Genomic DNA, 13,592 nt, shown 5'->3' on the forward strand with positions numbered 1-13,592 from the left:
ATTCCCTAGCCATCAAGAGAATGGCTAGCTTTCCTGTCGGTATTCTGTTCTCTAAAGGTGACTTCTTACTTTTTAACACACACTGATGCAGACTAGGAAGTTGCCAGCACCTTGTAAGGTCATTCTGTTGCCAGTTGTCCAGCCCCACTCTCGGTGAAACTCTGATGTAGACATTTCAGGGGGAAGAAGAGTCATCTCTCTGTCCCCTTAGTGAAGTGATTCCTCAGTTGGAGCCTCAAGTCATCTCCCAGTGCTATTGCCCCTCAACAGTGTTTCATATGCAGATCAGCACTGTGTGAGGTGTATAGCCATGCTATCAAAGATAAGTTGGCAAAGGTGTTTTTGCTCAGAATTCTTGCTTCTATTCACAAAGGGAAAAGCGCCACCATTACACCACTTTGCTTTTACAAAAGACGTTAACAAACAAAAACCCCAAAGCAAAAATGGCGATGAGTGTTCATCTGTTGGTTTTCCAGTGAGCCCTTACAGAGGCAGCACTCACCCCCAGCAGGGAAGGGGCACCACCAAGCCCCCTCCAGGAACCGCACTCAGCACCTGTGCATCAAGCTACTGCAGCTCTGAACCGCGACTGTGGGCCGCTGTGCTCCAGGCCAGTTTATTCTGTGCACTCACTGCCAAGACGTGTCCTGAGGGAACTGCTTCTTTGCTTTTGTCATTTTGGCTCACAGAAGGCTTCATAGAAGACTCTACTTTCCGATAACAGAGAAAACTTATATACTATTGCTTGTCCATATATGATCTATTAATAGAGCATAAAAGAGGGTATAGAAGTGGCCAGTAGGCATAAGAAAGGATTTGACTTCATTAACCACCAGAACAATTCAAACGAAACCCATAATGTGGTACTGCTTCACATCCATCAATGGGAGTGTCTAAAATGGAAAAGAGAGATCATAGCAAGTGTTGATAAGGATCTGAAGCAACTGGAACTCTCACACACTGCTGATGGCAGCGTCAGCTGGTTCAACCACTCTGAAAAGCTGTTTGGCAGACTCTAGCAAAGGAGAACATATATATTTTACCCTATGACCCGGAAACTTCAGTCTTCGGTATGTTTCCAACAGAACGTGTAAGTTTACCAAAAGGCAGAGACGAGAGTGTTTGGTAGTACTTCTCACAACAGCACCAAACTGGAAACAATTTCAACAGCCATTAACAGTGAGAAACAACATAGATCATTCATACAGAGGAATATTGTATGACCCTCCCTCAAGTAAAATTGTTTTAAATGGATGAAATCAAGCTATGTTATAAATTAGGTTAGTGGTTACTTCTGGCGGGCAGTGACTGGAAGGGGATGAGGGATGGGGAGTGGTCTTTCCAGGCACTGGTAATGTCCTATTTGATCTGGCTGTTGGTTACAGGGATGTGAACTTTGTGAAAATTCATTAGGTTGTACACCATGATTTTTGCATATATATATGCAAATATATATATCTTTCTGTATATATACTATACTTCAATAGAAGTTACAAAAATTAATACAGAGCAGTGCCTCAGCTTTTTCATTTGGGGTTTAATCCTCTTCCCTGTTTTATTTTTCTTTTTGTTTGATTAAGGATGGCTGTATGGGTTTATATTTTGCAGTTCTTGGCAGGACATGGGGAGGTGTATGATGCAAGAGAGATAAGCTTGATACCTTCCCCACCCCATACCTAGTGGGCCCTGATGGGGTAAACCAACTGATAATTAGACTCAGATGCCTAGAGATGGCAGTAGTCTTAGAAATCGTTTCACATGGTTCAGGAGAGGAAACTGAGGTCTAGAGAAATAAAGTTAATTAAGTATATGTGGCTGGTTTGTTGAAAGAAACAATGTGAATTCCGTGGTTTCAACTTACATTGACATTATAAAAAAAGAATGAAATACCACTTGTAGCCACATGGATGGACCTGGAGATGATCATATTAAGTGAAGTAAGTCGGAAGGAAAAGGGCAAATATCACGTGATATCACTTATATGTGGAATCTAAAATGATACAGGCTTATTTCCAAGACTCACAGACTTGGAAAACAAATTTATGATTACCACAGTGGAAAGGTGTGGAGGGGGGCGGGGGTAAATTAGGAGTTTGGGATTAACATGTATATACTACTATGTATAAAAGAGATAATCACAAGGACCTACTGTATAACACGGGCAACTCTACTCAATATTCTGTGATAACCTATATGGGAAGAAATCTGAAAAAGAATGGATTATACATATACATATAACTCAATCACTTTTCTGTACACCTGAAATACAACATCGTAAATCAAATTATAGTCCAAGGGGACAACAGAGGATGAGATGGTTGGACGGCATCACTGACTCGATGAACATGAATCTGAGTAAGCTCAGGGAGTTGATGATGGACAGGGAAGCCTGGCGTGCTGCAGTCCATGGGGTCACAAAGAGTTGGAGACGACTTAGTGACTGAACTGAACATACAAGAATTGAATTACAAAGTAAAAACAAACAGAAATCAGATTGGTGTGCAAAGGAAAAACGTATGCGGTTCCCAGATAGTGCAGTGGTAAAGATTAGGAGTTTGTGATTAACATACATGCACTTCTATGCATAAAACAGATAATCGAAAAGGACCTACTGTAGAGCATAGGCAACTCTACTCAATATTCTGTGATAACCTATATGGGAAAAAATCTGAAAAAGAGTGTGTGTGTGTGTGTGTGTGTGTGTGTGTGTGTGTGTAAACTCAATCACTTTGCTCTACTCAATATTCTGTGATAACCTATATGGGAAAAAATCTGAAAAAGAGTGTGTGTGTGTGTGTGTGTGTGTGTGTGTGTGTGTGTGTAAACTCAATCACTTTGCTATATACCTGAAACTGACACATTGGTAAATCAAACTATTGTCCAACATAAAATAAAAATAAAATTGAAAACATAAAAACAAAATCAGACTGGCATGAAAAAAAAAATGTATATTGGCCTTATACACAGGCAGACGTGGTTGCCGATGACTCCTTTCACTTCCATCCCAAAGATGAAACCGTGTAGCCCGCCTCATTCTACATATGAAGTAGCTCTTTGTTCCCTCTTCTAAAGTGAATTTCCTTCTTAGGAGAAACAACCCAACATCTATGCATATGGGATCAGATGATCAGGGTCAGACTTTCTATCACTCATAGAGAGTGGAATCCTGAGCTCATCCCACGTGAGGCGTCTAAGTGCCTTCCTAGAACTGCTGTAGCTCTTTGCATGTAGGAAGTCACGTCACCCCCACAGCCCTGCAGTGTAAACCCTCTTGCTATTCCCACTGCAGAGATGAAGACGCTAAGGGAGGTTCATAGCTTGCTCAAGGCCCTTCTAGTAAGGGCTAGTGTGAAAATGACCTTGGACAGACTGCTCCTAACCGCTGGGTTATGTGGAATGGGGTGGTGTAAGCCACTGTGATGGAGGGCCTAACCTTCTGAAGATGTCAGGATACTGAAATAGAAGAGAGGAGGATGCTTCCAAAAGGTCAGGAGACTCATCATCACCCAACCAACCAACACAAGATATATTCACAGGTGTGGGTGCTGCCTGTGTGTGTGTAACCAGGTTAGAATATGTAGTCACCAGTAAGCCATATTGTTCATTTAAACAGATGCAGCTTAGTTGAGAACTGTTAAATCTTTGCTTCACTCTATAAAGACCATACCAAAACATTGTAACTCTGATTCGATGAACCATTTTAGTTATGTGTCAAGCCACAACATGGGAGTGGGGGGAAGTTAACGTAATAAAGTTTCAGCTAGCCAAGAATAGGGAAGTCGTCATAACCAGCACCTAAGATCCGCCCTCTTGCTCGGTCAGAGTGTTTCATGTATATTATTAACTACATGCTGAAATGAGCGTTCCTCCCGTTTTCCTTCTTCTAGCCGCACCAGAGCGAGACCACTGTGTGTCTCAAAACACACACACACACACACACACACACACACACACACACACTGTTCTCTCAGTTACAGACACTTCCCAACTGTAACACAAGATGGCATCAACCCAGATCGCCATTTACTGATGCACAGATGCCTGAATCCTGAGACAAGTATCATTTATACTAATATTACAGGTCTCAACAGTGAGGATCACACAGGAGGCAATAAAGCTTGTCCCGAATGCTTTTAAATGCCCTGCCTTTCTGGATGTCACACTTCACCCCACCAGCCCCCAAACACACCACATCACATTCTAAAAGGATGTCTCGCTTGCAGGACAACTCTAATGGATTAGTGGAAAGAAAACAAGAGGCCTCTCTTGCACAGGGAAGGTTGGGCTTCTCAGGGCTGTGAATGTACTCCTGCATTAAATAACAGTTTACCCGGTGTCAGAGCACTGTAGAGGCACGCAGCTTGCTAGATTTATATAAAGCCTGGTCTCTCAAGACTTTCCAAAGCGAATGGCATCCATCAAATTAATTTCCTCAGGGATTGTCTCAAACATGGAGAATGAAGAGGCCCAGACCAATAGACATCAAAAGAACGTTCTTAAATGGTAACTGAAGTTCTATTAGATTTTCTTTATCTGGGAGCAGCTTAGATTAATTCAGCTGAAAAGATTCTATGTATCAGAGCTGACAGTGTGAATATGTAGAGCTGGCTGCGAGAGCGCTCGGTATTATAGACATCTGTTCATTCCAGTTACACAAAACGCAGGCGAGAGGGAGTCGGGGTGCTTACCAAGCCGGCGCACGTAGACACAGCGACGGAGGACGAGCTGTCGTTTCTGATAAATCCCTGATAGAAACATCTCGGCACCGCGGGTTCCCGAGTCTCTGAGGCACCATCTTTCCCAAGTACCTGGACAATAAAGTGACTGCTCAAGATCGCCGAGGGCTTAAGTTCTAAGTGTAGTTCCTGTCCAAATGCTGAAAATCGGTAATGCAGGGAGCTGCTGGCACTCTGCGCCGACCGCTTTTTCCTGCCGTTGTGCAAAATGTCGTGGGAAATATATGACCCGCCCGAGTCCACTTCTACTGGCGTGACAAAGACGTAATCTGCAATGGGAAAGGTTTGGCTGTCAGCACCCGAGCCCAGGACGCCCCGGGGGCCCCTTTCCCACAGGCTGGCAGTGAGCAATGCACAGCTGAAAGATATTTGTCTCCACTGCCATGCACCTAGATGATATATCACTCAGAGCAGCTCATGACAGGGAGAATTTTGTGATCTTGACAGTTAGCTCCACCACAGTCATTCCTCCAGAAACTAAAAGTCAAGCACCGTCTTGCTGAACGTCAAGAATGTTCGTGGAAAATACCACGACGTTCATGGTAGGCAGAGAGATGGACTTTTTATATATCCGTCATGGAGTCATTCACACATCAAAGTCGACTTGGAGGAGACAATATTATAACCATGGAGCCATAAAGTCAAAGAAAGGAACTTCCCCCCAAGATGATACCTCTGTTTAAACTACATTGGGAGCATTTGTGTGTGGGGGCGGGGGGAGTGGGGGAGGGGAGGAAGATGGACAGAGCTTAAATTTCAAATATAACTCATGGCGCTGAGTAACTTGAGATGAAATCTCAAGTAATTAACAAGTAACTGCCGTTTTATGCTTCCAATATTAATTATACGTGATAATAAAAACTCCAGCACTCGCATCACCGAATGTTTTACAGCAAGCTTTCCCTGGGACAATTCCATTTAATTGTAAGCATAAAATAAAGTGGATACATAAAAATGCCTCCGAATTGTCAGGACTTCCTTCTACAGTCTGATGTTGAAAACTGCTCAGACATGTTGGTGGGGGCGTGTCAGATCAGGGGACACCTGGAAAGACGTGTTTAAAAATACCTTCCCCATTGCTCCCTAGAGCAGCACTAATTGCTGCTTGTCCCGGAGAGCAGAAGTTAAACAACAATTTGCTGCTTGAAAAAAAAATGAGGCTAGCACACTGTTTCTATCACAGGACATTGAAACTGAAAAGTATCGTCCGCAAAGTGACTTGGAATATGCCCTCCGTGCATTAAAAAACACTCTGGGTTTCCACTTTCTAGGCACAGAATGGGAAACTAATTTGGATAGTGTTTAGAAAGATTCCAAATAACTAAGAGGCATGTTTGAGTCACTTGGGTCCTTGGTTACTGGAGGAGGAAAAGCAAGAGGAATTTCCCTTTCCCCAAAATAGTCAACAACTGAAAAAGAAAGAAAGAAAGAAAGAAAGCTGAAGAATGAACAGAAGCCCTGTAGCTAGCAGGGATCAATGAGTGATATTCTATTTGGTCCTACATTTGAATTAAAAAAAAAAAATCCCAATACAGCAATTTTCAATGGTGTTCTTCTGTATACGAATCATCGGAGACACAAACTGCTTGAGAAACTCATTCTTACAATGTTCTTGCCATCCTTCCCATTTTTTCTTCACTTCTTTAACTGGAAATACTATCTAATTGACATGCGTATTAAAAAGCAATTGAAAAAAATGTTTTTCTCTTAACCTTAAAAAGTTGAGCAGCACACATACCATTTCCCTTCAAAACTTCTACTATGGTGTTTTCCGTGTACAAGGCTTTTTGATGAAACACAGCAAGAAAACACCTCCTCCCTCCCCCAGGCTAAAACCTAATTGTCAAAATCACACATGCTCCTGACAGTCTCTACGCTATGTTGATTCTTACCTCCTTGTGCAAAGCCACCTGAAGCTCTGCCTGCTCTTAGCTGGGAGAACACACAGGAGCCTTATCCAGCCAGCCTTCCTCGGATCAGCCTGCAAAGCCCCCTACCAGCAGAGACACCTGCTGCTGGTTTGTTTGCAAAGGGAGGGTGAACCAGTGAGCTGATGGTAATATTCAGTGCCTCATGGGAAGAGGGGCACTCAGAGCCCCTGCAGTGAGTGATCTGATTAATCAGCCCAGGGGCTGCCTAACATGAGGTGCTTACAGGTGGAGACTGGAATGGAGGGGATCTCAAGCCATTTGGCCCTGATGAAACAATGAGGGGTTGTTTTAGAAACTGCAGCCAGCTTTTCTGGTTGGACAAATGGTGAATTTCTCAAGGGCAAATTCCTGGCTCTCCTGGGTCCCCTCACTCACCCACTCCTGGGTGGCACGGCCTTTTCCATGACTCTGCCATCCTCTCCTCCCCATAAGGATCCCTGATTGCCCGAGAGGAGGAGATAAGGCCGCAGAAGGCTGAAAAAGTGATAGAACCCCAGCTGGACATCAAGGTCTTGCTGTAGAAACCTTGGGTCAGGAATTAGCTGTTCCCCAGCAGCTGATGGGAACAATGGAAACAAGGATTTTCCTTCCAGGTGCCAGGGAGAAGTTAATAAATAACAGAAGTAAAGCGTGTTCTGGATGTTTGCAGCCAGGAAACCTCAGAAGAGGCACCCCCCTCCCCCACCCCTCGCCCCCCAGAGAAGCTACCTGCTTTCCTCTGTTGATCTTTGGGAATCAATGATACAAGAGAAGAGAAAAGGGAGTAAGAAGATGGGAAAAGGATAAAAGGAACAGGAGTGGAGAGGTGAGGGAGGGAAGGTGGGGGAGAGGGGAGTTGGGGGGGTGGTGAAGATGGAGGAAGAAGGGGACATGTTCTTTCTCTAAAGAAGAAGGAAATGGAGAAAGTGCCTTTTGATAGCAGCCACCTGGTCAATGTCCATTCACTTTCTAATTTCTCACCGCAGCACAGATTTTTTTTTTTTTTTAAACCACCCGTCTGTGAACGAGGGAAAGGGGGAAAGGACTGTTTTCTCCTTAACGCGACTTGCAGCTTGAGGCCCTGATTCCCATGATAAATTCAAAGTCCTGGCCACATTCCCCCTCTCCAAATAGGACCCGTGTATCCAGGACACGCGCACACCTGCCACGTGGGGGAGAGGTGGGGAGTTGTTCTACCTTGTCTTTCTTTGGAAGGAAAGAAGGGACAAAGTGCCTGGAAAAGCTCTTCTCGGGGCGGGGAGGGGGCGAATACGAACCGTGGTTTAATCCGCTGCCGTCCCCGCCGCGGCTGTCACTGGCTAAGGCTGCGGCGACCGACGCGCAGCAGAGGCAGCACAGCTGGAGCGCCTGCAAAGGAAAAGGTGACCCGGCGCGTGAGGGCGCGGCGGGGCCGGCGTCCCGGGCCCCCCCAGCCGGCGGCGCGCCCCTCGCCCAGCACCTGCCTTAGCCACGCGCCCGCGCGCCGCCGGCCCCCACGGCGGGCCCGAGCGGGCGGCGGGGAGGGCGCACGCGAGCAGGAGGGCGCACTCCATGGTCAGGGGCGGGCGCGGCGGCTGCGGGCGGCGCGCATTCTCCCCGCCGCCCCGGAGCGCGGCGCTCCAGGTGCGGCGCCAGGTGGGAGCCGCCGTCGCCGCTCACATCGCGGGCCGGGCGCCTCGGGACTCCCCAGCTCCGGCTCCCGGCGCCCGCCCGCCCGCCGATGCCGGCTAGCGCCGAGCCGCCTGCTCCTCCCGGGGACGCCCCGGGGCCGGGGCGGGCGCGCGCCTCGGAGCGCAGACGGCTGGGGCACTGTGTCCGCGCCCGCCCTGCGGTCCGCGCGTCGCTCTGTGTCGGGGTGAGCGTCTGAGGCTCCCGGGTCCAGCAGCGCCAGCTGGCTCCCCCGGCGCGCCGGAGCCGAGCGCCCGCCTCTCCACCGCACGGTGATTGGCGACCAGCGGCTCCCGGGCCCGTCCGAGCCCCCGGGCTGGTGCGAGGGCGTGGGATTCCCCGCTCCCGCTCCGAGGGAGGGGGCGCAGGGGGAGGAGAGGTTGTGGGGGAGGGAGGGGAAGGAGGGACCGGCCGCCCAGGGAGGGAGGGGAGCGCCCTGGGCCAAGCTGGGAAAGCGTCACCGGAGCGCGAGGACTGACGAGCCGAGCGCGGGGAGGGGGCCGTTCAGGTGAGGGGCGCCACTCCTCCGGCTGCCTGTGCAGACGTTACTTTTGCAAGTCTCCTGGCTAGACAGCCTAGGTACGGAGCGTTCTCAGAGCCTCCAAAGGGCCAGGGACTCTCCCCTGCTTCAACTCGCTTCCCGCGGGCCCTCTGCTTGCACAGGTGAGACTTACTAACCCCTTGATGGGGACGAGGAACTGCCCGGCTAGGTGCACAATGGCCTCGCTCACCCAACGAGTAGTCCCGGTAACTCGCACATCTCCGGCGGCCTGGGGGGCTGCAAGCAAGAGCGTGTGAAAACCCAGGCTGGCCGGCGGTGGCCTCGCCTCTACCAGTGACCGCGTTTCCAGCTCCTCAACCTGGCCCCGGACCCCACAGCCTACGAAGTGAGCCGCCGCCTTCACCATGGACGTGAAGCCCGTCTGCGCTGTGCCTGTCGCGTAGTCACCACACTTATCTGATCTTTTGATCCCCACTGTTGGCAGGGATAACAAAATATATCCTCCTCACAGGCTAATGGAAAAGACCCTCAAAGGGTAACTCAACCATCCGAGAACAAAAATGACCACAGAGACCCTACAGGAAAAGAATGGGCCCCTCAATTAGAAAGATTAGCAGAATCTAATGTAGTTAGGGGATGGAAGAGAGCTCAAACTGTGTATGTGACTGTAAGATGTCTGTGTGGAGCTGACATTTCAAGTAAGAACAAAGATCAGTTTTATAAAGAAAGAGACGAGTGCTGTCTTGCGTGTCAGCTTAAGAGAAGGTCCCCAAGTAGGAAATGTACCTGCCATGGCTTGCCAGGTGGCGCTAGTGGTAAAGAACTCGCCTGCCAATGCTGGAGACATAAGAGACCAGGGTTCCATCCCGGGGTCCGGAAGAACCCCTGGAGGCAGAAATGGCAACCCACTCCAGTATTCTTGCCTGGAGAAGCCCCACGGACAGAGGAGACTGGTGTCCTACAGTCCATGGCGTTGCAAAGACTCAGCACGGCAGCAACTTAGCACATAGCACCTGCCTTGATGGGAGGCTTACAGGCCAGATGCAGGAACAGTAGACTGTCAGATCAATAGAATCTTGTTGGCCTGGGGGTGGCGGGGTGATGCACAGAGGAAACTTAGATTTAAGAGCAGTGTGTGTGTATCTCTGTGTGTGTGTTTTCGGAGTCCTGAAATGCGTCAGTAAAAATCAACCTGGGGCTAGAAAAGCGGAGAAAGTGATACACCTTCTGCAGGGGGTGGGGTGGGGACACTTTGGAAAGGGTTTCCCACCTTTCTCACTTTCCCGCCTTCCCACCTTCCCACCACTGACTGGCTCAGTGGTTAAAAAAAAAAAAAAAAAATCCACCTGCCAATGCAGGAGACACAGGTTCGATGCCTGGGTTGGAAAGATCTCCCAGAGGAGGAAATGGCAACCCATTCCAGTATTCTTGCCTGGGAAATCCCATGGACAGAGGAGCCTGGCGGCATACAGTCCATGGGGTTGCAAAGAATCAAACATGACTGAGCACAGTGAGACAAATCCAGGTTAAACAAATCACTTGTGTTTCACAACAATAATCTGCAAAACAGGAGTAAACATTAATACAGCCAAAGGGTCTCCCAAGATTCAGTTCAGTTCAGTCCAGTGGCTCAGTTGTATCCAACTCTTTGCGACCCCATGGACTGCAGGACGCCAGGCTTCCCTGTCCATCACCAACTCCTGGAGCTTGCTCAGACTCATGTCCATCGAGTCAGTGATGCCACCCAACCATCTCATCCTCTGCCGTCCCCTTCTCCTCCTGCCTTCAATCTTTCCCAGCATCAGGGGTCTTTTCCAGTGAGTCAGATCTTCACATCAGGTGGCCAAAGTGTGGCTGCATTGGGTGGCCAATGCCAAGGATTAAGTGAATGTTTTTTCCTGAGCCCTTTATAAGTGAGCTTTAAAAATATGATTAGGGAATTCCCTGGCTGTTCAGTGGTTATGGCAACCCACTCCATTAGTCTTGCCTGGAGAATTCCATGGACAGAGGAGCTTGGCAAGCTACAGTCCATGAACTCGCAAAGTGTCGAACATGACTGAATGACTACACTTTCACTTTCTTTCGTTTCCAGTGATTAAGACTCCACGCTACGCAATCTAAATGTCCATGGACAGAGGAATAGATAAAGAGGATGTGACACATATACTATGGAATATTACTCAGCCATTTAAAAGAAGGAAATAATACCATTTGCAGCAAAATGGGTGGACCCGGAGAGTGTTACACTGAGTGCAGTTAAGTCAGACCGAGAAGGAGAAATAGTGTATGACATCCCTTATGTGTGGAATCTAAAAAGAAATGACATAAATGAACTTACCTACCAAACAGAAACAGACTTCAAGAATGAGCTTATGGTTGCTGGGCGAAGGACGGGAGGAAGGGATAGTTAGGGAGCTTGGGATGGACATGTACACAATGTTATATTTAAAATGGATAACCAACAAGGTCCTCCTGTATCGCACACGGAACTGTGCTCAGTGTTATGTGACATCCTGGATGAGAGGGGAATTTGGGGGAGAATGGATACATGTGTGGCTGAGTCCCTTTGCTCTTCACCTAGCACAACGTTGTTTGTTAATCAACTATACCCCAATACAAAATAGAAAGTTAAAAAAAAAACTCTGTGCTTTCACTGCAGGGGGTGCATCTTTGATCCCTGCTCAGGAAACGAACATCCTACAGCCTGTGCAGCACAACTAAAAAAATAAAAATAACAGTTAAAACAAAATAGATGATACTCTGTATTCCTGTTACTTCATCCATCCTATGTCAAACTGGAACATGCATGAAATCACCCCTGATGTTGGCTGGAAATGGAGATGCCTGGGGCACCGGCCATGGACATTCTGATTGGGTAGACTTGGCCTTGGGTCCACATATGTATTTGCAGCCAGCAGGTGCATGTGATTCTGACAGAGGTGACTTCAGTGCTTCTAAAAGTTGGAGGGGTATGTGGCTTGTCCACACTCGGCCCAATAAAACCGTGTCCCTCATCAGCATTTCTCCAGTGAGACATCTTTGTGCGAAGTCATACACACCCCCTTTGGTCTTGCTTCTTTGCAGCCAAGAATATAAGTTCTTTTCCATGGTCAGGGCTTGAGTCTCAGAGAACACTTTTTACCTGTGCTTCTCACCCGTAGAACCTTTGACCCTGGGGGCTGGATAATCTTCTGGGGTGGGGGCTGTCCCGCACATTGTAGGACACTGAGCAGCACCTGTGGCCTCTACTCACTGGATACCAGTAGCACTCCCGCGCTTACGACAAAGTGTCTGTGCGTTTGCAGAAGACCGGGTCCACTTTCTTCTGCAGGGCCAATACACAGACTGCAAAGCCACCACTTCTGGGATGATTTTCCATGTTCTAGGAACTAGCCCTGCAATATGTACAAATTGCCTCTAGATGGTGACAGAGAGTCAGAAGCGCATGGTCCTTTAGGTTCTGAATAGCAAAGGAGCATTTAACTTCTATGCAGAGTACATCATGGGAAATGCTGGGCTGGATGAAGCTCAAGCTGCAATCAAGATTGCTGGGAGAAATATCAATAACCTCAGATATGCAGATGACTCCACCCTTATGGCAGAAAGTGAAGGGGAACTAAAGAACCTCTTGATGAAGGTGAAAGAGAAGAGTGAAAAAGCTGGCTTAGAACCCAATATTCTAAAAACTAAGATCCTGGCATCCAGTCCCATAACTTCATGGCAAATAGATGGGAAAAAATGGAAACAGTGAGTGACTTTATTTTCTTGGGCTCCAAAATCACTTAGACAATGATTGCAGCTATGAAATTAAAAGACACTTGCTTCTTAGAAGAAAAGCTATGACCAACCTAGACAGCGTATTAAAAAGGAAAGACATCACTTTGCCAACAAAGGTCCATCTAGTCAAAGCTATGGTTTTTCCAGTAGTGATGTGTGGATGTGAGAGTTGGACCATAAAGAAGGCTGAGTGTCAAAGAATTGATGCTTTTGAACTCTGGTGCTGGAGAAGACTCTTGAGAGTCCCTTGGGCTGCAAGGAGATCTAACCAGGCCATCCTAAAGGAAATCAACCCTGAATATTCCTTGGAAGGACTGATGCTGAAGCTCCAATACTTTGGCCACCTGATGCGAAGAGCCGACTCATTGAAAAAGACCCTGATGCTGGGAAAGATTGAGGGCAGGAGGAGAAGGGTCGACAGAGGATGAGATGGTTGGATGGCATCATTGGCATCATTGGACATGAGTTTAAGCAAGGTCTGGGAGCTACTGAAGGACAGGGAAGCCTGGTGTGTTGTAGTCCATGGGGTCACAAGGAGTCGGACACCACCGAGTGATTGAAAAACAACAATCAGCTTCTGAAATATTCAGATTTATCTGAATTGACTTTAAAACTATAAGAGACCATAAAGAGTGTCTAAAGTTCATACTAATCCATCTCAGTCCATCTGAGCTGTTGTAACAGAATACCACGGCCGCAGTGGCTTAGAAACAACAGAATGTATTTCTTACAGTTCTGGAGTTTAGGGAGTTCAAGATTAAGGTTCCAGCAGGTTTGTTTGCTGTCTGGTGAGATCCTGCTTCATAGACTGCCATTGTTTTGCTGCGTCCTCATGTGGTTGCAGGGGCCAGGGAGCTCTCTGCAGTCTCTTTTCTAAGGGCACTAATCCCTTTCATGGGGGCTCAGCCCTCAAGACCCAGTCAGCTCCCAAAGTTCTCACTTCCCAGTGCCTTCACGTTGGGTATTAGATTTCACTATGTGAGTGTGGGGCAGGGGCAC

General features: G+C 47.7%; 1 protein-coding gene across 13 annotated transcripts in view; it reads right to left on the minus strand.

Moving 5' to 3' along the window:
* ADAMTS18 (ADAM metallopeptidase with thrombospondin type 1 motif 18) overlaps window positions 1-13,592 on the minus strand; it is a 314,623-nt gene that overhangs the window by 136,846 nt on the left and 164,185 nt on the right. For 2 of the 13 annotated variants that reach the window (XR_015145275.1, XM_086350002.1), the window contains exons 1-3: window positions 8,110-8,511; window positions 7,924-8,014; window positions 4,689-5,005 (exon numbers count right to left, since the gene is read on the minus strand). The exons of 1 other annotated variant lie outside the window; for it this stretch is intronic. Coding sequence is in view for 3 of the 12 variants with exons in the window: in XM_086350002.1 (XP_086206128.1) it covers window positions 4,689-5,005; window positions 7,924-8,014; window positions 8,110-8,199 (498 nt within the window). In the remaining 9 variants the exon portion in view is untranslated. Of the gene's footprint in view, window positions 1-4,688; window positions 5,006-6,628; window positions 7,073-7,923; window positions 8,015-8,109; window positions 8,519-8,775; window positions 8,912-13,592 lie in introns of those variants that run through there. 10 more of the 13 variants (XR_015145277.1, XR_015145276.1, XR_015145278.1 and 7 more) reach the window with 10 other exon arrangements.

This window comes from Bos grunniens, chromosome 18, assembly GCF_055505025.1.
Source record: "Bos grunniens cultivar Pamir isolate PY7600 chromosome 18, Bosgru_T2T1.0, whole genome shotgun sequence".
In the NCBI taxonomy this organism is placed as follows: Eukaryota; Metazoa; Chordata; class Mammalia; order Artiodactyla; family Bovidae; genus Bos; species Bos grunniens.